We start from the raw sequence: 27,454 nt of genomic DNA, 5'->3' as shown, positions 1-27,454 counted from the left end.
ATGCTCGTAACACATGAAGCACCTATTAATCAGCAGAAGGTATGTCCTCTAAGTGTTTGGTGCTGCTATCAGAAAAGCTGTCTTGCACCTGAGGTGATCAGACTTAGGCCCAAGAGTGGCTCCTTGGCCTTTTTTACATATCAGATAATGCAAATGGTATGGCTAAAGAAGGTAGCAGGCCTTTCATGGCTCAAGAGTACTGCAAGAATGGTCTGGCTCAACCATGAAACATGACTGTTAGCATCCAGAAAAGATGCAGCTATATGGAGACTACAGATAATTTTTACCACCATTTCAAATAGGATCCCAAAGAGGATTTTGACCACCATTTTTTATCTAGAACTTCATATTCATGCTGTAGTTACACGTGACAATATGAGATTTGGATAATAGAAATGTTAAGCCCCATGCATCAATCTCCTGTTGTGTAGCTTTTTCTACCAGTCATAATTTGCTAAGCTGCTAAAGGAAGCACCACCAAGATTAAGAGAAAGATCACAGTCCTGACCTCCATCACCTATGTAGTAGATACACAGACCGGAGTCCTGGACCAGAGTTAATAATCCGATTAGATTAGAAAACGTGGTTTTTGAAACAATGTACCACAAAGAGCTAAAAAGGGCAGAAGGGTACATTTATTAATAACACCTCTAATACAATGATCTTAGAAACGACATGCAGTATTAAATGCTAGATAGAAAAAATCTCTTGTTATTGTGATACTCGCTACATGTAAATTCTGACAAAAATAGCAGTTTTAGAAAATGGTTTTCATGAAAAAAAGTACTTTACATTTTAAAGCAAAATAAGTCACAACGCAAGCTATGTCCATGTTTTGCTCCGCTCCATGCTTCTTTCACTCCACCTTCCGGCATCAATGAGACCCTTAATTACACCACAGTCAATCCTGGTAAGTGTTTGTGAGTGCCCATGGTCTATAGCATTTTTTTTTGGTGTACCCTATTGACTGAGATTTGTCCCCAACCTCAACAGAAACAGACATAAGGCACAAGTGTTCCCAAAATTTGTGGAGAATGTACAAGATTTCACCCAGAAGAGATCACAGGCCAGTACGCCATGTGTCATTTAATTGCAGCGCCATTCCAATTCTGTGCTATAGTTATGTGTGTTGTCATATCTTGGCCTTCAATGATGAAGGACTATCTGTTTTTATGAGGTTAGTGTTCAGTCACTTGTGTCATAAAGTATCACCCTAGTATATCCTGAAGTAAGCATAGAGTGGACACACGTACTACTACTGAAGAGTATAGTAACCAAAGGGCTTAACTATACAGATAACTAGACAGTATTTATGACCCTGGGATAAATGACTGTAGCCCCATCCCATGACTATTGGGCAACGGATTCAGGATTGGAGTGAACGGCCAAACATTTCAAAACAATAAAGTCAAATTCCTTGCTACTAAAGGTGCACAAAAGCTGCATTCATTTGTGTGAAGTAGCATGATCAACATGCACAAAGGCTTCGATACATTTACAAAAAGTCTGATTTCCATGTGAATGTCACATAATGCAGTTGTAATGCAGAATAAGGAGTGGCAGTAATGAGCTATGAATTTATATGCATGTCGTTGCTTGGCATTCAGAACAGACACTAAATGGCTGCTGACATTGTGGGTGGTGGAGAACACCGCACCCTTGCCATACACCACATATAAAATCCCCTTGGTTCACCCCAGAACTCCGCAACATGAAAAAACAATGCAAAAAACTAGAACGTACATGGAGGAAGGACTGGGCCAATAATAAAATAGTCGAATACAGAGCAGCCATCAGGTCCTACAAAGCTACCCTTGAAACAACCCAGGCGGCTTTCTTCGAAGAAAAAAGTCAAGCCTCCGCCAACTCCTCTAGGGAAACATTCCGTATGGTTAAAAATACTTCTGAAAGTCCCAGACCCATCCCCCGTCACCGACCCCTCTGGCCGCAGATGCAACGAACTGGCAGAATTTTTCACCACCAAAATTCAAAATATCCTAAAAACCCTCCCAATCAATGACTACCTACCAGAACACCACTCTCCAGTTCCCTCAAACAATGCCCCCACCTAGACACCTCCCCCCTCCTCACAGTGGAGATGCTCCCCCAATCTTAAAATCAATTAAAAGTGACTCCCCCCTTGACCCTGCACGTTTTAACATCCTGAAGCTAGTGACATCCACCATCACTAACTTAATTAACGCCTCCCTAGAACAGGTTACTGTTCCGCCAACTTGAAAAGAGCCACAGTAAGAGCACTGCTAAAAAAAAAAAAACATCTTGATCCCTAGAGATGGGCAACTACCGGCCCATCTCCTTACTACCTGGAATCAGCAAGGTGGCGGAGAAAATCGTTAACCAGCAGCTCTCCGCCTTCCTTGAGTCCAATGGACTCCTACACAGCTCGCAGACAGGCTTTCGGCCTGGCCAGGCCACGGACACCGCCTTGATGGCAGTTGTAGAAGAGGCGAGAATGATCCTGGACTCAGGTGGATCTGCAGCAGTGATCCTCCTGGACTTAAGGGCAGCTTTTGATACGGTGGATCACCGTATCCTTGTCCACCGTCTCAACAGAATAGGAGTTACAGGGTCGGCCCTATCCTGGCTCAAATCAATTTTAGAAAATAGAACCTTTCAGGTCTCTGAAGGCAAAATTCGATCCAGAGCCATTCCACTCCAATGTGGGGTGCCCCAGGGCTCATCTTTAAGCCCTACACTTTTCAATTTGTATATGTCCCCACTGGAGGAAATTGTAGCCCCTTTCGGTATCAATCTGGTCACGTACGCAGACGACACCCAACTTGTTGTCTCACTAAACCAGACGGACCGCTCCCAGGAAAATCTATGCTCCTGCCTCAAAGAAATCTCCAGTTGGATGAGCAAATCTCTCCTGAAACTAAACGGAGACAAATCAGAGATTCTAGTGCTAGGCAATCAATCTAAATTCTCCCCCAACCCCATGTGGCCAACTTGCATGGGGCCAGCTCGCTCCTCAAAAAAAGAAATAAAAAGCCTGGGTGTCTGGCTCGACCAGGAACTCACTTTCCAAACCCAAGCTAGGAAAAACGTGGGAATTTGCTTTGGTTTTCTACGCACCACACGAAAAATCCTGCCCCTATTACCCCCCCCCCCCCATTCCAGAAAACTCCTCATTCAGGGTCTCATCTGCTCCAAACTGGATTACTGGTACGCCCTCAATCTTGGCGCCCTGAAAACAGTCATGAACAAACTCCAACTCGTCCAGCATTCAGCAGCTAGACTGCTAACAGGCACAAAAAATTGATGCTCTGCTAAACCTGCCCTAAGCTCCCTACATTGGCTTCCAATCCAGGAGAGAATTAATTTCACATCCCTCTGCATAACACATAAAATCCTCCAGGATAAGGGCCCTCCCATCCTAAGAGCCCTGATCAAATCATACAAAGCCAACAGAAAGCTAAGATCCGACCACTTCTTCCTGGCATACATTCCCAGAATCAAGAAGGCGCGGTCAGGAGGACGTCTTTTTTCTTACAAACCTATTAAAATTCCGTAAGCTCTTGAAAACTTGGCTTTTCCCCTAGGTAACATCCGTTCCCTAGCTAATTCCACGGGCTCAGCGATGGGACGCCTCTGGGTAGCCACGCGCTCTACAAATCCGCTCACAATTCCGATTCCAATCAGGATTTTGCTGGACCATGACAGAGGTGTGCCCGACAATGACCTCTGTTGACATGCAGCCATCTAGAAATGTGGAGTGTCACTGTATACCACAACAAGGCTTAGATGATCCACCTGTCCATATGAAGTACGCACAGTATTTTGTGCACATCTCCAATCTTTAGGGCCTGCTTTGCAGTCCATTATTTTTTACCTGCTGTGCTGGCCCCAGATAGATACCAGCTATATTCAAAACAGCCTTGCTCCTGCTCCAATCAGATCAGTCAAGCCCAAACTACCAAGTCAAGTCAGGTGCTCTCTGAAAAGGAATGCAAGCAACCTCAGACCTGTTTCAGCCATACTAGTCCCCCTCAGTGAGGTACAGCCGGAAGCCTGTCGCTAAGGGAGCAAGGAAATCATGTCTGGGTGCCACAATTGCACTTAGGGTGTCTCACTGAGGCAAACACAAAGGCGACTGGTGGCCAGTGGCTGAGGGATAAGGCCTCAGCAACTGGCAAACACCTGGGGCCACATTACAATTCCTTGTTATTCACCCACAATGACACTACAGACAGAGATCAGCTCCCCGGATCCCCTGTGCAGCCGAATAGGCGCTGACGTGGACGGACCGGGACAGGGGCTCACAGCCGCCATATTGAGAGGTCTAGGGGTTGCAGTCTAGCTGCAGGACGCCTCCCGCCCTCCCGGGTTATTTAACAGCTTGAAACCCGCAGCGCGCTGACTATTATTGTGTTGCTCAACCCCTGAGGCGGAAGCCGGGGGCTTTATCTGCTTTCCCTAACTTTTTTAACAAAAAAACGTGAGTGTATTGTTATTATTTGCGCCGTCGCTACAAGTAGATTTACTTACTGTGGTGTCATTTTAAAAAAAGAAATTACATTTGTGGAGCTCGCCTACCCTGTCCCCGGATCCCCTGTGCAGCCGAATAGGCGCTGACGTGGACGGAACGGGACAGGGGCTCACAGCCGCCATATTGAGAGGACTAGGGGTTGCAGTCTAGCTGCAGGACGCCTCCCTCCCTCCTCAAAGGCGTATAAAGGTCACATGTCTTCCCGTCCGCGCAGCGGGCGGGCGCAGCGGGCGCGCCGGCGGCGCGCCAAAGGCAAGCCCGTCTGCCCCCGTCCGAGCCCGAGCGGGACCAGGGGCCACCCCCCCTGCTCATTTGCTGGGAGATAGGAGGTTGTATAGCTCTGACTTTTTACACCAGCTTTGTCCCCCTATGTTACCCAGTTGCTGTCATCATATACACCCCTTGGAGATTCCCCGGTTCTGCCCACACTGCAAGATTGAGCTTACCAGCACATTAGCCAAGCCAGATGCAAGGGATTACTCCATGTTTCTTCTCAACTGCAGGTCTCTCCCTAAGCACAGTGTAGAAATATCCCTGCTGTTGGACGAACATACACCGGATGCAGTCTTTCTGACTGAAACCTGGTTGGCCCAAGACTCTCAGCCTGACTTGGTGCAAGCCCTCATACCTGGCTATCAGATAGCCCGCCTAGATCGATCTCAGGGCAAAGGCGGAGGGGTTGCTATCATTTATAAGGATATTTATGTATGTCGTTGTCTGACGGAGTCTATCGCTGATTGTGAAAGTCTGCCCTTTGCCATTGAATTCTCCCCTAACACTAGTTTTACAGTTATCCTTATTTACCGTCCCCCCGGACCCATGAAACAATTTCAAACATCCCTTCCTTCTGTTGCAGCTGAACTGGCTACATCTCCCTCAAATTTTACATTACTTGGAGACTTTAATGTCCATTTCGATAACATCTCAGACATCGTGGCCACAGAGATGATGGCCAGCTTAGCCGCTATTCAATTGGAGCAATTTGTCCCATCTCCAACGCATGCTAAAGGTCATCTCTTAGATCCGATCTTCAGCAACTGTGAACATCTCAAAGTGGGCACCATCAGCTGTCTTCCCTGGACAGATCACTTTTTGATTCCCTTCACCTGGACCACACATAAACCCTCACCTTCTACCTTCATTTCCCGTAAAACTCGAAATTGGTCCAAATTCCATGTAGATAATTGGACCAATACCCTCATCACTACTAGACCCTCATTCTCTTGTGATCCATCTGTGAACAACAACTTATATAACAATTGTATCACCACCTCCTTGGACTCATTCTTCCTCTTCGCATATCTGGGTCGAAAAGACAGAAAAAAACTGCACCGTGGTATACGGAAGAGCTCAGGGACAAAAAACGTCTCTGTAAAAGATTGGAGAGGAAATGGCGTATGACTTATGATCCCATGGACAAAGCTACCTATAGGGAAGCCATTAGGACCTATAAGTCCGCCATAGAAATCACACAATCAGCCCATTATAATGAAAAGATAACATTGGCTAAATCTAAGCCCAAAGAGATATACCACATAGTAAAATCTCTGATAAGGCCCCCTTCCTATTTGGCAGACAACTGCAATTCACTTTCTAGATGCAATGAGCTGGTTGATTTTTTCTTCCATAAAGTCAACACAATCTACCTCTCTTTCTCGGACCCAGTCGTTGAATTATCCACCCAAAGCCCCGATTTGGCCTTAGACATAGAAACTCCCCTTCAAAATAAATTAGACCATTTCCCTGTGCTGAATCTGGAAACACTAGAGACTCTAGTACATCAAATAAAATCTGGCTCCCCGTGCGATCCTGCTCCTCCAGGCACTTTGGTTTCGGCCAGCAAAGCCATCCTCCCAACACTCATGGAGTTGTTGAACTCTTCTATCTTGAGTGGGATGGTACCCTCGGCCTGGAAGCATGCCATGGTACGGGCATTGCTGAAAAAACCTGCTCTTGATCCGGCTAATTCCAGCAACTATCGCCAGATTTCCTTGCTCCCATGGGTAACCAAGATCCTCGAGAAACACATTAACATCACTTTAACTCAGTTTCTCGAGGATAACCATCTGCTTGATGTCTCCCAGACGGGTTTCCGCCACAAACATGCCTTTATGAAACATATTTTAGAATGAAATATAAGCATTGCTGAGCTCAGGAGAATTATTATCGATTGAGGCTCCATGGTAAACAAGCATTTGCAATGCAATACGTCTCGCATTTACGCGAGTTTGTGCCATTGGCATTGTAAATGATAAAACCTTTTAGCTATGTTTCGGCTTTTAAAACATAAAAGGCATTGTCATTTACAATGTCTATAGGTTAAAGTCACGTAAGTGCGAGACCTATTGCATTGCAAATGCTTGTTTAAAAGCTGAGCCGCAACGGCCCTCCTTTCCATGAATACTGGAACCCGAGGAAGGCTCAGCTTTCGTCCAGCCGGGAGCTACTGGAGATGGTGGGAAAATAGGCTTTGCAGGGAGTTGTACTGTGCCCTCAAGGGAATGCAGCACTCATTTTGCATAACCTGCCCATAATTTATCTGGCACAGAGGGGTGAATTCCGCTAAGACGACCAGCTCGTAAGCGCTTGCACCTATGTATGAAAAGAAACAGCGGTCCAGGTGGCAACTGAAAGAAGAGCTGCGTGTAATGGTAGTGCAACGTTATGGGTGGTTAAAGCGCAGCACCCGTGTTGGTAATATGAAAGCAGGCGCTGTGCTGTGAGAGAAGGAATAATATTGAGCAGTCAGCAGGCCACCACTGTTGAAGCTAAAGAACAACGTGCCCGCTGCCTTCAAAATCAGCTGAAGCAGCGCATGCCATGCCTGCAGTAAGAGAAACTCATTGAAGAAAATAGTGCTTAGAGACTAAATAACACGTACCGTGTAACAACCGAAGTAAAAGGGCCAGTCCTCATGGGAGGTTACAAATGAAGACAAGGCGGTACTAAGGAGGGACTAACAAGCCTATTTACGAATCAGAAGCCATCATTTACAAAGGACAATGACACAAGCCAATTGAAAATATGGGCGGAGAGTGGACTGGGCTTCAAGTGCATACTGCATGCCTCGCAGCAGCGCATGCACTGCCCAGGCTCGCCCTAAAAAGGAGGACCAGAACTTGTAAACCAAAAACCGGAACGTACCACTGAGCAAATGTTTGACCACAATTTTGCAGCGAAGGTGGGGCACAAAACGGCTTGAACGATAAATGATAATCAATATAGAAGGCAGGTGACAATAAGACACTAAGGTATCAAAATTGGAGTTTATGCGATAACAATCGCAATAACAGAGAAAATTACATGCAAATGGACGCAGAATATATGTGCTTGCATTGCTTCCAAATGAGAACTACTAATTAATCCTGAATGATTTCCCATAAATTTCAAGAACTTAGTAGGGACAGCCACTGGAAGAAAAATGGAGCTATCCAGGAAAATCAGGAGCATCAGGTCACCCCATTGCAAAGGGCATTTTCTGTCATATTTGTTATTTAAAAGCGTTTTGGATACCACTGTTGCTGTCTGAATTCTGAGCACATAAGATTTGCTTACCTGTATGAACATGAACATTCTATGCAATTAAGCTGATTGACTGTTGTACAAGCCTATACGATTTGTCCAGCTCTGCCGTTTGTAGTCTCGAATTGAGAGCATTACAACATTTTTGGTTTGTTCATCTTTCTCTTCCACATAGTACTGGTCACAAGATATAACTGAGAATGAACTTGGCAAGGCTGGATTGAAAAACGAACTAAATGAGGACCCTGCATAGCTAGATTTTCTTGACTGCCTCTAAACCATATGTAGCTCTTTCCCAGATTTTCAATAGATATTATGTTAGAAATCCCACTATACGGTAAACATTTTTTGAGGGAAACGTGAAGTCCCCAAGACCACTGGAGGAGGTAAGACTTGTCTAGTACATCACAAAAGTTTATTTTATTAGTACGCCTGTCAGAGCCTTTGGATTTGCATATTCTGTATGTACAAAATGTACTGTAAAATTAAAGACTGGTCCTTTTTCAAATATTTCTTAGCCATTGATACGCACCTTAAACAGTCCATGACCCAACAATTCTAAATACTTGCCAGCAACCACTGATAGTACTGTGGACAGCCCGGGGTACCCATGTGCCCCAACCACGTATTCATTACAGTCAGAATATTTAAATGGACATAAATCTTAATGCACACCCATTTCTGTTTTGGGTTAAGAGAGGTCAACTGACGGCATGATCAGTTATGACAAAAAAATTGCTAATATTTCCACACAGGAAACAGGTGGAAGCCTTTAATGGCTTATTTAGTTCTCCTACAAAAAGGATAAGAGGAGAACAAGAGGGTATTAGAGTTGTTGTTAGGCCCAAAACATGTAAAAACAGGTCACTGAATCCTATCTGGAGTCTCCGCATTGACCCGGTGAGCTAGCGGAACGCTCGATTTGTAGGGACTTGTGCTCTACCACCACCTCTACTTCCTAATATTTGAGGAATTCAAGAATGGCATGGAGGACAGTTCAGAAAAGGATGTTGGATTTGCAACCACACTTCACGCCTGCTACATTCATAAATGAGGGGCTTCAGAAATCAGTAATGCCCAGTGGTGGAATGCTGGTGGTTTGGTGAGCTGCTGGACACAATAGGTAGGTTTGAGGTTTGGCCTGAAGACTTTAGCCAATCTTTAACCAAGTTAACCAATCTTAACTCCCGAGACTCGTGCTTCTCAGTGGAAGTTGAATTTACTTGAGAAAAACAAGGGCAAGTTTACTGATCAGCCAAACTTTAGACTGTGCACAGACATTTAATCAAACAAAAGACGGTAGCAAACAGTAAAACAGAAGGTAGTGGATGCAGTAGGAATTGTTGCTATTGCTAGAGGCACTGGAGTTTTACAGGGATGATGGGAATAAGGTGTCTGAGCATGTATGAAGCTACACTCGGAACAAGTGCATCCTGCGCTTCCTCCGCTCCCTATCGAAGACCCCTATCTTGAGAACTCCGACTCTTCACCCAGCCTCTTGCAAACCAGCCACTGCCATTCAGGCAGTTTGGAATTCAGTCATGACCACGGTCACATTCTCAGCATCTGTAATCGATTCTGGGTGGCATAGGCAGATGTCAAAGTAGCTCTAGAGGAGTTCTCCCATGTTTGTAAGAAGTACCCCTGTAAAGTGTTGATGTGCAAAATATTGCTGGAGGCTGGGAAAGCGGACCTCTCATATGATTCAAGAGAAAATGGAGTCGGAAACACCAGTTGAACAGCCACATGAGAGGACACAATTTAAAGGGGAACGAGATACCAAAACGAATGTACCAAAAGGGCAACAGAAGGGGGAAATGAAAACAATACAGAGAAGAAAGAGGGAGTAATCTCTGAAAGTAACCCAGATGAAGCATCAGGGAAAAATAAAGAGTATGTAGACTTGAAAAACCAAAGGAGAGTGAAAGGAAGAGAGCAGGATATTGCAGAGAGAAATGTGGCAACAGCTGCAGCAGTGGCTCTGGCCTCTGCCGCAACCAGATCCAAGTCTCTCATAGTGGTGGAGTAGAGGAAGATTAAATCCCTTGAGTCTCATCAGGCAGAGTCTCAAAGGAAGAATCCAAAGATTTAGCTGTATCATTTTGAAAAGCTAGGGATGATCATGGCCCGAGAGGAAGTGACATTAGAACAGCAGAAAAAGCACTTTGACTAAATGTCACCTCGGCAACTGAGGTACGCTAAAATGAGGGGGCAGCATGGTAAGAATCATCCATCTCCTACTGCTTCAATTGAGCTGGGGACAGCTCCCCAGAAACCCGCTAGGAAGTCTAAGCAGTCTCTTCCACAGTAGCCACCTCCATACCCTTTGCATCACCCCTTGCCCCCACCTCCTCTGTCCCAGATCAGCCCAGCAGCCAGTCCTGCATCACTTTAGTCCATGAGTCAGACACCTGCGACCGGTCTGTCCTAACACCTGGGCTTGACTATCCCTCTCAAGACTATTATCTTTCAACACCTTTGTGGTCTATCTTTAATTTGGTTTAGGCCACCCTTCCTTGGGCGTTTCCTGGTCATATATTTGCGCTCTATGAGTTCAGAGGCTTCCATACTGGTGGTTTGTAGTGCATAATGAATACTGTAAATAAATAACACTAAATAAAACTGGTGATACAATACAAAAGGCTGCAAACCTCAACTGTGCTGTGACTGTGCACACACACACACACACATTCTCCAAAAATTGGGAATCTAACATTACCTTGCCTACTCTACGCTGACGATCTAGTATTGATCAGCCAAACAAAGGTGGGTCTACAGCGTCTTCTTGACTTCACGTTTCAATACTCTGAGGCTAATGACCTAATATCAACTTGGAAAAAACAAAAACCATCACAATTAAAAAGAATTTTAAGAAAACACCTGTCTGGTTTTGGGATAAGATTCAAATAGATTCAACCAATGAGTATAAATACTTGGGGGTGATCATTGATAAAGGCGGACACTTTGTAACCCAGAGAGAAACAATTAAAAGGAAAGGCATAGCCTTAGCTGCCTCAATGAGAAACCTCAATTCCAGACTGACAGGCCCCTCGCTCTCTCCTTTGGTCGAAGTTATACGGGCACAACTTCTACCCACAATAACCTATGGGAGCGAGGCACAGTGGGGGAGGGACTCAAAGCTCTTGGATGCTGTGGTTGCAAAAGTATACAGAATAATTTTTGGTTTACCAACATGAGTCTCTCCAGCGCAAATTAGGCTAGAGTTTGGTGTGCAAAAACAGACCATTGCAAGGAAAGGTGCGATAGTCATCTTCTGGGACAAAGTAAGGAAATCTGAACCTGGTACCCTAAACTGGCACTTATGGACTGAGCTACAACAGAAAGAGTCATCACCAGCAGCAAAATATTGCGCAACATGCGAGGCAACGCTGGGTCTTACCGAACTTTGGGCAACAGCCACAAGTCACAACCTCCTTAAAAATCTAACAAAGAAAATAGTGCGAAATTAATCTTGATTGAAGATAAGGCAGCCTTAACATCATGGTTGGATGATTCTGAGTACCTATTCCTCTCTGGGGGCTCAGAAGTATCTAGCTTTGGGTTTTGCCAAACATACAAACATTTTATTTTTGAAATACAGACTAGGCTTGTTGCCATGCACAAAGCACTTTCCACATTGGCTGAAAAGCCAATCTGATTTCAACTGCCGCTTTTGTGGGACAATACAAGAAGATAGGCTGCATCTCCTCTGCACATGTAAGAACTAACAGAGGAAAGGAGACGGTTTCTAAAACCACTTTTTAACCAGAGAGGCATTCGCACACGGAGACAAGCTGTGTTGGCATGTTTTGCACCAGAGGACGCGCAGCTTAACTGTCGTTTTGTAAAATTTTTAAGACAAGTGGAGAAGAAAATGCCAAAGTCAGAACTACCACACAGCAGATAGGGAAAAGGATAAACGCTGCTATAATAATTGCTTTTTTAATGTACTGTAAATATCATTTGCTTATAATGTCTTTTAACTGGTTTTAATCTGCAATGAGATATTTTGTAGCAACGGTTTTAAGTAACTATGCTAAATAAAATAAACTAAAAACACACACACACACACACACACTAATTTCAGGATTGTGTAATGCAACGACCCTTCATGGAGCTGGTTGCTTTTATTTTATGCTTTTCATATACATATCTGCAAATTGAAGTCAGTCAGTCAAAATGTTTATTTCACAGTGTTTCCAAAGCATATAAAGTACACAAGATAAAATCAGCATGAACAATAGATATGTAATAGATATTATTTTTAAAAAAAACTTTAAAAAAACAAGATTAAAATCCTGACTGAGAAAAACATTAAAAGCTAAGGAAAAACACAATCGTAAAATTCATAAAGTGCATAGTGCCATCGAAATTCATTAATATACACACACGTCTTTCGGTCTCCCAATCGGTGTAAGCTCTCCTACTTTTCAGGGAAGACCAAAGAAACAAGGCCACTGCATAACATAAATTGATCACGGAGTTTTTTGATAAAAAAAAAAAAAAAGGTCTGGACAGCATTGCCTAAAGTTGTATTTGCGTAGAAGAGGTAGAATGAACCTCTTCCTTTGTGGTTTATAAAAGCTACATAAAAACAATATACGTAGATCGTCTGATCGGACCTTCCATCACAAGGATAGGCTGACAAATCATCTATCCAATACATATTGTTTGGGAAACCTATCAGAGGAATATAACAAGTGAAACCTTGCTAGAAGGAACCTATGTTGGGGATTTGTCACAAACACTAGATACAAATCTTCAACTTGTGTGATTTGGGGGGGGGGGGGGCACATTTGATACAGCTTTACTAAAACTTTTGATCAGCTTAACTCCAACTGTCACCAATCGGCTTAGAGATAGTCCTACAACTGGATGGATTTACAAATACCTCACCCAAACCCAAAGACCCCGGTGTACACTTCACATATTGTACGTAGCCAAGCAATCTTATGTACATGGTCTTTGGTCAAATAATCATGGATGATACTTTGGGTTATTTTAACAGTATACCTCCTGCAGATCGGGTTCCATGATACAATGGCTGTTATCTGGGCAAAATCAGAGAGATATGGGGCACCAAGTTTAATGTGGCCATTATAGTTTGAGCAGCTATGGGGAAAATCAAGTAGCCTTTTATCAAAAAACATCCTCTACTCTTAGTAAGGGGAACTACTGTCACCTTCCCCCACACCCCTGCTCCATATGTCACAGTGGAAATGGTTTTGGCAGAGTATACTTTTTTATTACCTCAATAGGCTTAGACCTGAGCTTCTTAATAAAAATGAAAATAGTCGTTATGCTTCTTTACATAACAAGAGCTCTATTAGCCATCATATATGACTAGGAGTGCTTTCTATTGAAAAGATAACCCAGGTAAGAAAACGTATCCACCACTTCCAGCCTATGTGACTATGTGAAATATTGGAAGTTTCTTAGGGCGTGCCCCTGTCAACAGAACAAACAATTGTAATTCATCGACATGAAGGTCCAGACTTTTCATAAATGTTGAATAAGCCTCTATGCGGTTCTGCATCATGACTCCAGTTCTTGCTATTAACACTGCATCATCTGCGTAAAGCAGTATTGGGAGGGGGGGGGGTGGAATTAAAAGAGGGCAAATCTTTACTAGACCCGGTCACAACGGCCTGGACCCAGTTAGTATAGATTGAGAATAAAAACAGGGTGAGAAGCAGTCCTGTCTAATGCACAGCTTAATCAGAAAGGGCCTTGTGCACTTCTCCTCCATACCATAGCGAGCATACATCTGATCTATGAAATTAATTATAGCCTCCTCTATTCCCAGGTCTTCCATAATTGACCACAACTTGGAGTGGGTGACACACCAATTGCGGCCAACAAATCAATAAATGCCATATAGATCTTTCCATCCTTCGCCATTGTGTATTTGACAATAGTCAGGCTCAAATTAAGACTATGATCAATGGTCCTCTTGCCCTTTTGGAAACCGTACTGTGATGGTATCAGGATATTCCCTCTCTGGCCCAATCCTCTCACCTATTCAACATTAGGTACCCCATCAGTTTTGCTGTACTATCTAGCAAAGAGATAGGCCTATAGTTCTGAGGTAGAGACTTGTCCACCTTTTTATAAATGGGAATTATTATGGTCTTTTTCCATGAAGGTGGAGGACCCACCTGACTTATGGCATTAAAAATATTGGTCAGAAGTGGGGCCCAGAGCTCCTGATGATCTAAGAAAAAAATCTATCAGACTCCCGTCGGGGCCCAGGGCTTTTGTGGAACTGCATTGGGCAAGTTCACACCTCACCCCTGCCGTGCCAAAGACCAGAGTATCCTCCAGTTCTACCTGCAGGTTATTAGATGGAGAGGCCGGGGCATATCAGCCAGCCCAAATATTTGTCCAAAATGAGCCACCCAGGCTTCCTCACCAAGATGAGTATCTAGTGCCGGGTCCCTAAAGCCTTTGACAAAGGGAGCATTAATCACTCCAATTTTGTGTGGCTGCTGCTGGACTCCGATACACCCATGCTTCCTCCTTCAGCCCTCTTATCCTGCCTTTCCATGCCTCTCTTGATAGATTTCTTAGAGTCAGTACCAATCTCTGATTTCTTGGGGCCGTTCGAGCGGCATGGAAATTTCTTTAGGTCTTTGAACATGCCGCATCAAACCAGCAGAACAATGGGATCGTCTTGGAAGAGTTAGACTGGACCAGATTACTTTTAACTTCATCCAAAATCTCAGAGAATGCCAACATTAATCCTTCCAGACTGAGGTTAGGACCTAAGCATATCAATACCTCACTCAATTTGTTTTTAGAAATAATCGAAGGCACTCTTTATTAATTTTGGCCCACTTTCAAATATAGCCATTCTTTTTTGCTAGGATTGGAAACCTTGTCTGCTATGGACTAATTATTCATCTCCCATATCATAGAACAACAAGCATTGACATATCCAATATCCCTTGCCTTTGGGACCTTATAAGTCCAGCAAAATATCCTTGTTGCAACAACATCAAGTGTTGCATGGCTAAACACTGATAATGTCCCAAAGGCGAGACCTATTGGCTATGCCAATGCTTGTTTAAAGAGGTGGGAGGCTCTAAGTGACTCGGACGAAGGGCTGTTATTTTGAGGGAAACAGAGGATCAGATGCTTGTGCTAGACATTTTGCTCTGGGTACTGGAAATAGGAGGCTGAAGGGACTCAGGCGTTTTAGGTTCGTTTACTGGTACATTACGGACAGTAATTGTATTTTTCTTTTAAATCCGTATGTTCTGGGCTATGCTGCGCTCCTTTAGGTGGAGGCTAAGGAAAATGTTCGATTACCCCTCGGTTTCCCCCTACATTTTGAGTGTGCTCTTGCATTAACCCTCTCTCTCTCTCTCCCTCCGGCTTAGCACCGGTGTACGTGCTGGGCAGCTGGGCCTGTTGCCGCATCGATGACTGAGTCACTTCCCAAGTGGGGTGCCCTAGCGACGTTTCAGTGACGCGACATGCGAAATCTAAAGGAGGGGGGGCGCACGTGGCTTCACCGTGCTTAATCACGTACCCCGCTACTTATTATTTCCATTCCTTCAGGGATGCCTTTCAGAGCTGACCTTGGCTGTGTTGGGACATTAAACGCCATGTTTAGCCAAAGACCTAATTCAAAGGGATACATTTTGTTTCCAGTTATATACACTGGTATACCCGAGCGGACTGTCCTTTAATACACGCAGGGTCATAAAACCGAGCGTACTATCCCTGGTGGTTAAAATAAAAAATAAACAAATACAAACGCACGAGTTTCTGTATGGCGACGAGCAGAAACAATAAAAAAAAAAAAAATGGATCTAATAGGCCATGCTGCTGCTGCAGCTGCAGCACTAGTAAAAATGCATTTAATCAGTGCGAGCATCGCGTTTAAAGTAAAAAAAAAAAGCAGCAGGGGAGGGAAGAGAAGAGGGGGCCTGCGTAGGATTCCCTTGCGTGAGCGAGCAGGAACCATCTGTTAGTAATTAACAGATTGTTTGAAAGCTCGCTCCCGCAAGGGAAACGCCAAACGTGCACGCATTGCCATCCAAAGCAATGCAGCGCGTGCACGTTTTTGCCCGGAAAGCTGTGCCCATTACTAAAGGTATTTTTCCTATGCAACTCATGTGCGCTGCAGAGGCGAGACCTAAAAATAAATGCTTTTCTACACGTTGATTTGATTTTGATTTGATTTGATTTGTTTATGGGATTTATAGAGCGCGCAAATGCCCTGGGGCGTCTTGGCACTTCGTCTGATGTTTGACTATAGGCTGCGGAGGAACATTTATTGAGCTGTGAAAAGCCATGTCTTTAATGCTTTCCAGAACATTAGCAGCGATGGACTGTTTTTTATTGATAATGGAATTTGGTTCCATATCTTGGCTGCATGCAGCAGGAAGCTTCTCCCTCCCCATCTGAGCTGTTTGAATCTGGGGGTTTTAATCAGCTTTGCGTTGCATGATCTAAGATTCCTGGTTGGTTTGTATTGTCTGAGGTTGGTTTTTAGAAATTGGGAGCCTATCCCTTGCAAAGCCTTATATGCCAGGCAGGCTGATTTGAACTTTACCCTTTTCTACATAGTGAGCCAGTAGAGGTTTTTGAGTCTGTGAGCCACCGGCTCAGACCTGGGGATGTCCAGAAGTACTCAAAACACGTCCACAAGGGACAAGGGTCCAAGGGAATGTTTACCGACCTCAAAACCAGATTTAATCCCCAAATCAATAATCTTACATACACAAGAATCTGGTGGTCATTACGAAAACGGAAGGAAAGAGAAAAGAGAGAGAAGAGAGAGACCAAATTCAAAAACGAGCCCCACCTTGAAGAGGCTTGTTGAAGTTCAGAGAAGGGATGTTCCCACCCTCATTCAAAGCAACTAACATCCATAAAAATACCCATAGAGATCCACACGGAAAAGACAGATCTCCATCAACTGCCCTCTGTGGCCAGTGTCATCATTTGGACAATCTGTTCATCTTGCACACTCAAACCTCTTGATGTATTAGGCGAGTAATCTGACATAGAATCAGTATAGGCCCCTGTGGACAAAAATGTATGGTACTATTTTTCGGTGTCACAAGATGTACATAAGTCACCCATATGTTCTACACCCTATCTATTGGATCTATGCTGGAGAATAATATCATAGAAAAGTGCAGTGCAAGTGGTAGTGTGATTAAAAAGGAGATGGAAGAGAACAAGATTATGTATTCTTGATATCTCTCCCAAACCTAATAAAATAATGGCAGATGCAGCGTGTAAACAAATATGTCGCTGATCTTACACACGTATGTAAGATCAGCGGCATGCCGCACGACTCCCCCTGGTTGCCCGTTACTGCCCGTGTCTGCCCCTGCTGCTGCTACCACGGTTTCTATATTTATTTTGTAGCGCTCCAACAGTTTGTATCTGGTGTAAAACGGATTCAAAATGTAAAAGCGTGCCACCATCCTTTCTTCTAATTAGCATGAGTCATTCCCGCCCCACACTTAGAACTCTGAGTTAGCCGGCCTGTTCCGCTGGGGTAAGGAGCACTGTCTCTCCCTCCATCACCTCGCCTGTCAAGACTATACCCTCCCGGGGCACCCCCGTACCTGTCAGGGGCACGCTCCTCACTCCAAGGGTGGTTGCCGAGCAGCTTCTCGGGGATCGACTGAGCAAGCCGCGTACGATTTCTTGGAGCTCTTCTTCCCTGCCCTGCACCTCCGGGAGCGCGTGAGGGATTGATGTGTTCAGCAATCTTCTTTCTAGTCAGCGCCATGAGAAGCGTCAGTAAGGCTTTATCGATGACTACTCGCTATGTCAGAACCCTGCCTGGTGTTTGGCCGCAGAAAAGCCGGTTACTAAAGGGCGGCCATATTACTATGGAGTGTTTTGGGCGTCAAAGTGTATTTATAATATAGAGAGAGGTGTGAATGTGTGTGTGATAAAATGGTAGGTCTATTTTGAGAGTGTAGCGTGTTTTTTCCATTTCTGGTTTTTATTTATTAGAAGCAAATGAAGAGATTCTAGAACTTTCTCTTTAGATGTTCTGTCGTCAGCAATAGAGATACAATTTAACGTTTTCCTCTTAATAACTAACTTTCCATCCGCGTTGATTCGTTGAAGCTAACCCTTCCAAGACGGCTATCAAACTTGCAAGATACAACACGTTAACGCTAGACATGGTCAGCTGAGCATTTAGTCAGCTGACACCAGCCCACTGGTCTCTGTTTTCGACTGGGGATTCACATGAAACGTTTTTGGCAGCGGGTGCTGGCATAGGCAGGGGTCCATGGACTATTGCCCCCACTCTACTGCCAGCACTTGGTGGCATCTGCCACAGGCTGGCCTTTACCCTTAATCTTAAGGACTCCGCATCAGTTGTTTAAAGCCAGTGTGAATCTAGCCTTGCAAGGTTTGTTCCCCAGAGAAGAATGGCCCCAGAGGTCTCCCAGCCTCTTCTGGGGCGATGGATACTACGAGATGGCTCAACACCGATCAAATGTGATGTTGGGGGGACGTGCTGTGTTCATTGGGCAGGCTGCGGGGGAGGGTTGCCACCACTTTCCAGACACTGCACCCGGGATGTCCCGGACAATGCTGGCGCCCTCGGATATGGCTTGTCTGGGGTGACGACATCCCTTGTAAACTCCTGGCTCGTGAGGGGAGAGCTGGGCTCGCAAGACAGTTTTTCCGCTCTCCCCGAAAATGCTTCGTATTTCACTTTGAGAGTGCGTGGTGTGTTTCGTTCCCACGGTCACTGAAGTCGAATCTAGGCGCTGCGGCTGGTCTATTCTGCAGGGCTGTAGGGGGTGCTGTATAGCGTGCCTTCACTGTTCGCTGTCCCGCCTTCTCGAGGATTATCTCTCTCCATCCAGACATATGTCCCGGACAGCACCCCCTCCCGTTGTCAGACGCTGATTGTTCCAAAGTCTGATGGTCCTAATTTACACCTTTGACTTCACATGTAGTGACTAATTTGTGTCCCCCTCTCACTGCTAAAGGGAGTACTGCCCCCTCTTACCCTGCAGTGGACGCCTCTCGCCAGTGACCCGGTCACACCCACTTCCTAATCTGCCACAGGGCTTTCTCCCACTGAAGCGTGTGCTCTTCCTTTGACACCCACCCCCACTCCCATATGTTCCAAGTCTTCACCCCTCCCCCCAAAACAGCACCGGGATCGCTATTCACAGAGTCGCAAATATGCAAGGTGGTCGACACGTGTGTGTGTGTGTGTGTGTGTGTGTGTGTGTGTGTGTGCATAAGTGCAATAGGTCTCGCATTTGCGAGAAATTAAGCTATTGGCATTGTAAATGACAATGCCATTTGTTTATCTGTTTTCAAAACCAACACATGAATAAAAATGTTGTCATTTACAATGCCAATAGCTCTAACTTTTGCAAAGGTGAGACCGTTACATTGTAAATGCTTGTTGTACTATATTAGCAGGATGAATAACCGTATTTGCTTAAATTGCTTGTTACTGGTTTATAGAGTCTTTAAGTGGAAACCAAGTACTCAGCTGAGAACCAGTTAGAATGATCATCAGCCACAAAGGGCTGGAGTAAAGCCCAAAGAGGTGAGAATGTGATTTTGTTTCTCCAGATCGAAGGCAGTGTTCGTAACTATTTATGTGATACATAGTAATTATCTTCCCTATTACTTGCCTTGAACCTAAAACTAAATCACCTTAATTTTTTAAGCTGTTCAAAAACTACTTCCTTGATTCCATTTCCTCTTATCCATTGACTATACAAATAATTACCTTATAATCTGCAAATCAGCTTATCATACATAGCAGTTGCTCTGCAAAATCTATTATAAATGTATTCAAGATGTCTGGATAAAAGAAAGTAGTAGGACGCTGTAATCACCTTTTCTTCAGAATTGATCTCATTTCAGACACTCTTATCTGCTTGTGACTCAGCTGATCTATAATTAATTTTATTAAACTGCCTACTGTTAAATTTGTTTATCTTTTTTTCACATCTCTCTAAAGATGTTTATCAAGCGTTTTACAGTATGCAAGCAGCATAGAATTATTAAACCGATAGCAACATGCAATCACAATTTAAATTTCTAGGTACTAACATGAAACACCAACTCAAGCTAAGCATACAAACCTCTTTGTTGCGGGCAAATGCCTGGAGAAGTGTTCCATGTGATGCAAACACCAGCATTCTGTCAGCAGCCAAGCAAGTGATATCTTGAGGAACAGCATTGCCTGAAAAAGTAGACGAGGGCTGAGTTTTACAGGGCTGTAAACAGTCTCACCTTTCAATATTCACCACGGTTTGTTTGCTGAAGCTTTTAACACAACCACAATTTAAATCAATGTAAAAAGGTACCTGTCCTTCTCTCTCTCGGCATCAACTGGGTAGAGAGTACATTTTGCCAGTTCTTAGCCCGTACAATTGTCTCAAAGTGGTGGTGGCAACACAGTTGGGATCAGTACTGGCAGTGGACCTAAGCCTCCTTGGGCATAATAGCTCCTGCTTTTTAGCACTGCATATGAGCTGTCAGAGTAGGAGGAGAGTACAAACAAGTGAGGCCATCGCCATTACTTACACTTGCGACAAAGCAAAGAACCACTCAGTGAAGGGCCATTGACCGTGGGTGCATAAAGTTCTAGAGCAAAACGTACTATGATACAAAGACAATGGGTCCTCCCTACATCCACTCGCTATGGGTCCAACACAGCAGTCTCAGACAATACATGAAGTCACTGAATTGAAGGTTAGCAATACCAGTACCCACTTAATGGATTCAATTTATCAATGGTAAAAAAGCACCCCTGCTTGATTTTTACATCTCATCTCTCAGAAACCGATCTTTCTTTGTTTCCTGGATTTTGCCTAGGTTTCACTCAAGACAGCCATAAAAAACAGTCCATACACCGGATTGACTGATTTCAGTGCTAAGATACTAATTCTTTCCTTTTGCCATACCTTTACTCAAACTGCTGACACACTATTTCGTACAGGCTTTATCAGCTAGCCACATCAAGGTTGCCCACTCACTTGCATACTTGGCATTCCATTGGCTATAAGTTCCAGTAATGCAAGCCGAGTCATGCTACTCTTTTTCAAATTTCACACTGTATCACTGTAGCGCATGCCAATTTAAGACAGGGGTTGTGGGGTAATTTCTTGAGGTGTATAGGCAATCAGTGATAACTGGGCAGTATTGTGTTTGGCTATTCAGGGTTCGACTGACCTACAGGGCAATCTGACAGTGCCCCGAAGGGCCGGTGTGACAGATGAGTGTTTGGGCCTCTTTATGGCTGTTTGTGGGCCTGCTTTACGGTTTGATGGACTTGTGATTACTCATGTTTTCCTCAATATTAAAAACACATTTTTTTGTCGCTCCGAGATCTTACTTTTGCTTGAGAACAAAGAAAATGTACATCTGAATAGGTCTTACTTCGGTTTGCATACATTGTTTCATAGTCAAAAAGGGAATGTCTCTAAAAGGGTTTGATCTTGGATAGTTGCAAAAATGTCATCAGCAGAGCACTAGCCATTCCATGGAAACACCACACCTTTCTAGAACTGTGTGCTAGTGTTACTAGCTAAAAAACGACAAAGAACCTTGAAACGCAAGGGGTAATCATAGGTCAGGTTACATTCAGCTCTCTAAAAGAGCTTGAAATATCTTTTCAATAACTTATCCGGAAACTATCCTGGGCAGACTTAAATGACCAACTGCTACATCTCACAGTTACTGCACTAAGGGAACATAACAGATCCTTCAAAACACTGCAAAGAAAGACTTTTCTTGAAAATCATGACGCCTGACCTCCGATTAAAACACATTAATGCAAGCTGAAAGTTTCAGTGCACTGGTACTCTATAGGCCTCACCAACAACATACACCGGATTCCCTCACAGGAAAATAAATTAATAACAGAACAGAACTACAAAAACTCGTTCTACCGAAGTCCCTCTGCGCAACATAAAGGTAACACAGCACATCAGGTAAAACCAAATACTATACCAACACCATCAATAAAGCTGCAAATAGAAGCAAACCACTTTTCAAAACCATCAAGCACCGCATCAACCTAGTGTGGCCATTCTAACCAAAAGTTTATATATAGACAAGAGCAAAGAAATCAACCTCTTCTGGAAAAAAAACACAAAAGAACCCTACAGAATAACTGATAGTTTTGTCTGTGCTAAGCCTGCTTCTCCTCTTAAAACTACCCATTCTCGTAACATCCTCCAATGGTCAGCCTTCAAAGCCCTATCTCTTGCAGATCTTGCTAACTTACTCAACAGTCACCTATGAAGATGATGTCTTACCGTCATGCTTCATCAAAGTTCTCTCTTGAATAGCTTTCTACACTACTCACCACTGTCAATCCCTCCCTCACAGACAACATCATCTCAGAAGCTCTCTAAACAGGTTAATTCCTGCTACTCTTGAAGAAAATCACACTAGCCCCAGATGATATCATCAAATAACCTCCCATCACTCACCTACCCTTCACCAGCAAAATCGTCAAAAAAGCAGCCACTGCTAAACTCCAAGATTATATCAATGCCACTGTCTCTTGCACAACTACCAATCAAACTTTATATTACTCTGTAGATGAGAGAAAGCAACCTTACACATTTTCAACAAAGCCCTCCTGAGCACAGATGAAGACCTGTGCCTCCTGATGTTGCTGGTCCAAACCTACTCACACCCTGAAGCCTCACTTGTAACATTTTTCACTGGTTCTCCTATGCAACTAAGACCAGCTCGTTCACAGAGGCTCCTCAAGGACCCAGAAAATCCCCATCACTGGTGAAGTCCCCAAAGGTTCCATCTTGTTGCCTGTTACCTTCAACCTCTACATGGAGCCCCTGGACCTCGAGTCACAGACAACAGCACCAATATTCACAAATATGTGTTTTCCGCTCCAGACAACCAACACCTCCAACAGTGCATGCACCTAATTCGAAGCTGGATGTCCCACACCCAACTTTAGCTCGTCTCCAACACAGAATTCATGCAATTTGCTAGGAACAACACGCAAAAACTAGTTTAAACTTGGCTCAATGACGTGAACTTTCACCCCTAGTAACCCAAACGTTCACCCATTGACAAGTCATTTAAATTAACTATGGAAAAACTCTCAAAGAACACATTCCCAATAAAACAAAGTGGCCTGGTATCGACTCTCACTACTAAAGAATATGAAAATATTCCTCCCAGAAAGAAACTTCTGTGAAACCCTCACAGTCTTGCATCTGGATTGTGGCAAGGGCGTGCACTGTGGCCTCCAAGACTTCACAGTGGCCATTCTTAAGGGAATTCTACACACCAAAGCACATCTCATCTAAGGCCTTAAGAAATATGATCACAGTACCAATATATTGACGAAACTCCACCGATTCCCCTTACTAGTTTTTACTATCTACAAAAGCCATCTCAATCAGCATCCCCAACTATATGGCTGACAAGCTAGCCATCCATCTCCAATGGCTCGTGCCACACACACACACAACCTAGATACCATCAGACTGGAGTCAAAGAAATGTAAAAAAGGAACAATAAAGCAACGGAAAATCTCCATCTATGTACCCATCTGTGTATCCTACAGGACTGGCCAATCTCTACTGCAACTTATTAAAGATCTGAATTTGCACCTCCTTAAAGAACACGAGACTAGAACAATTCACTACAGCTTCCAGACCATAACTATGTCTTCAATCATGTTTTGACTGTATGTTTGCCTTTGACCTTCACAATGTTCCACTGTCCTTCGTCTACGTTTACCCAAATATGATATATATACATAGTGATGAGAGCCCACAAAAGAAAAATCCTGTCTTCTGCTCTTAGAAAATTCCTACTGCCCAATTTGTAGAAAACATCATGATCCTTAGTTGAGGTACCTAAGCAGGACTACAGTTTTCTGCAGTAGTCTAAATCAAAATTATATCAGTGGAATTCTAGGACTAACTCAAATCCGTAAAGAGAAGTGCTTTTTCTTTGACTGTCCAGGACAATATTACTCTGAGGTCTAGAGTATCGGACCATTCACAGAACCGACAGTTTAGAAACCTCTGAAAACACAACTTTCCTGCATGTGCTATCGATAATAACCAATATAAATTGTTCCTTCCTGCCCACAGCAGCTCATTCCATCTAACCCTTAAAAACTCTTGCACTTAGCAAACTACATGTGGACATCACCACCCAAACCCATTAGTACAGAGTGCAGTGAGTGGAAACTTGGATAAGACAAGAGGATTCGCCTTTTCGTGCAGGAGGCTAGACCACTAATGAGAAATAATTAAACTAATAATGGGTAGGAGACACTATAAGTAAGAGTGGAAATGGGCTTCATAGTGTAATCCGGGTACAGGCAGCTGAAAAATAACCAATACTCAGCAAATAAAGGTAACTGAAGGTAGTGCACACAGGGACAATTGGTCAAGGAGAAGTAGAGAGGCAGAGCCACCAACTAGCTCCTTGCATGTACAAACACATCAAGTCTTTATTTTTAATGCTGTTCATTCATGTTACATAATAGATGCCTGGTTTGTTGTTCTCAACAGCTTAGAATATATCGGAGTCAGAAAGAATACTCATTTTTATTTGTGCCTCAGGAAGCACATTTTGCTGACTGATTTCTACAGCAGTAGCTGAAGCTATGCTTAATACAAGCATAAAGAGAAGCATTCAGTCAGGGCTCGAAAAATCTGAAAAATTGTACTAGTCCTGCAGGTCTAGTACTTTTAAAAAAACTCCTCGACCTAACAGCAACCTACCTGACCTCCGGCTCTGAAAGCGGAGCAAATGTGACAAGATAACAAGATTTAAAAGCATCTTTATTGCTCATTTGCTTTGTGAGCAATAAAAAGGCCTTTAAATCTTGTTATCTTGTCACATTTGCTCCGTTTTCAAAGACTGAGGACAAAAGTTAGTATGTTTTCCTACTCGCCAGAAAGAGCGAGTAGGACCTAAAAATAGCTCGACCTCATAAAATTTACCTCACAAATGCCAGCGGTCGAGTGTATTTGTCGAGCCCTGATTCAGTGTTTGTAATAATACTGATAAATACAACAATAACCCACAAAAAAGAAGACTGATACAAACGTAATTGTCTTGTGGTGCTACAATATTACTAATCTCATTGATTCGCAATTTATCTGTCTGAGAAGGCAGAGAAAACCGTGCTGGAACTAAAACCCTGTCTGACCCCCAAGGTTGCACACATATCTCTGCACAAGGTATGCAAACCACTGAACGCTTTCACCAGTTCACAGCACCACCTTTGGAAATAATCAACAAAACAATGGGTCTCGGATGGTGAGTGTTAAGTGAACAACTAAAACAAACTTAATGAACATGGCCAAGACAGAATATTATACCACACCCAGCCATATGCAAATTAGTCTTGGCCCTGGTCCAATAAGAACAGCCCAGCCCAGTCATCTCTAAACCAGAATACAATCAACCCGAGATCGGTTTTGGACTGACCAGCAATCTTCTGTTGGATGCAGCTACCAAGGCCAAAACAGAAATAGGGTTTACTTTGGTGCCCTTCTCGGGGGGCCTCGTCTGGCAGTTAAGGATTGCCTGTTCCCAGGGTGAGTACGGTCAGTACTGATCTGCATAAGAGGGCATTTGTATATAGTGGCACAGTGGGTGAAAAACAGTGGGTTGGAATGCTTCCCCGAGCGACTGCCAAGCGGCGACAAATTTTGCAAGCATTCCGCTCATCACCTTTTGTGTGATTAAAACTTTGTTCAAAGGACAAGTAGTCCCAACCCTTTGTCTGCCAGTTTACAGTACGGATCTAAGAAAGGATTGTATACAAACAAGGCAAGATTTGTATTTATATGTGTAAATATTCACAAATATGCATCTATCCTACTGGCCGGTCGCTTGCCACAGAAAAAAAAGTGTTTTTTGACATGCTTATAACTTTGGCGTTGTTTGACGAATCTTTACGAAATTTTGCAAAACAAAGTGGCACAGTATGTCTAGTTCTGCATGGAGAGTTTCAGAGTGATCCATCAAGTGGGGCCGAGAAATAGGAGGTGGTCATAAAATGTGTGTTTCCCATGCAATTTCCCATAGGGATTTTCAACACTACTACAGCATGAACTGTTGAACGTAATTACACAAAATTTGGCAGAGTGGGAGGTGTTGGTCCAGAAAGAGCCCTTTTTGTGATTTGTTGTAAATCAGTTCATTAGTAGCGGAGTAATTTAAAAAAATATATATAGATATCTAGGGACGCAGACCCATCGTAGATCCGCAAAGTCACGTGCCACCAGCAATGCAGTGGTTGGCTAACCACAACCTGATCAGGAGATTGTGGTCACCATTTTAAGGGAACGGTCCCGGGGCATCAAACGGTTTATGCAAAGTGATCAAAGGGGTCAGGGCAGAGGGTACCCAGACCCCTTGGGTGTAGTAGAGGAGTGTGAGAGGGGCCTATGTTGGGTACAAAATTGATTATATCTTGGGGTTTTCAACTTTGGGAATATGCTAATCCCCCATGAGTCTCAGCACAGAACTTGTGACAGATCCGCACTTTGCGTAAAAAAAACTGTTTTAGACCCACTCAGACACCCACATAGCCACTTACATACCCACACACTCATACACCCACTCACTGACTCACATAGGCACTCACATTCTCAGTCACCCATCAAGGCACTGACGGACCCATTCACAGACCTACACAGGCACTCACAGAGCCAGTCACACACCCATTCACTGACCCACACAGACACCCACTCACATACCCATTCACGCTTCCCAGATACGCACATACCCATAGATCGACACTCGCGCTCACAAACCCTCTCACAGACCCACATAGAAACTTGCACACCAACTTACAAAACCATACAAATACTCACAAACCCACATCGGAACTGACACAGAGAGAAGCATTCACACCCCCAATCATATACCCACAGATCATGTATACAGCCACTGACAAAGCTACTCACACCCATAAACTACTACACACCGACTCACGCTCATACAACCACGCTCACAGCAACTCCTATACCCATATTGCCAATTACACAGCCATTGAAACACCCAGTCTCTCACAGACACACACACATACTCTATCTAGTCTATGACACCTACATAGCCTGTCAAACACCTACTCACTCACTTAGTCACAGAATAAAACTCACTAAGTGACCCGAGTTAGAGACCCATACAGCCTCTTATACATCCTCTTACACAAGATCAAAAACACTGAGATACCTACTCCCAGACCTAAACAGGTAATCCCATACTCTTTTAGATGCCCATGTAGGCAGTTATACGCCTATTATATTAAATATGTTGTTTTACATAAATGATTTTGGTTAAGGAAGTAATGTGCACTTTTGACCTGGAGATAGGTGGAGAGTGCTACTAAAATAGCCACAAGAGCTAAAAGAATATGGGGTGTGGAACAAAAATAACTGCACTTTG

The 27,454-nt window shown here is 43.8% G+C and overlaps 1 protein-coding gene and 1 pseudogene across 1 annotated transcript in view; one reads left to right on the top strand and one right to left on the bottom strand.

The window, feature by feature from the left end:
• Positions 1-27,454, bottom strand: part of WDR36 (WD repeat domain 36) — a 433,115-nt gene that overhangs the window by 378,244 nt on the left and 27,417 nt on the right. The window contains exon 3 of the mRNA XM_078675494.1: positions 20,134-20,234. Within this exon, the coding sequence (XP_078531620.1) occupies positions 20,134-20,234 (101 nt within the window). The remainder of the gene's footprint in view (positions 1-20,133; positions 20,235-27,454) is intronic.
• Positions 9,219-10,427, top strand: LOC144819114 (SWI/SNF complex subunit SMARCC1-like; annotated as a pseudogene).

This window comes from Lissotriton helveticus, chromosome 2_1 (genome assembly GCF_964261635.1).
Source record: "Lissotriton helveticus chromosome 2_1, aLisHel1.1, whole genome shotgun sequence".
In the NCBI taxonomy this organism is placed as follows: domain Eukaryota; kingdom Metazoa; phylum Chordata; class Amphibia; order Caudata; family Salamandridae; genus Lissotriton; species Lissotriton helveticus.
Note: the sequence above shows the minus strand (reverse complement) of the source record. Positions and strands in the feature narration are given on the sequence as shown.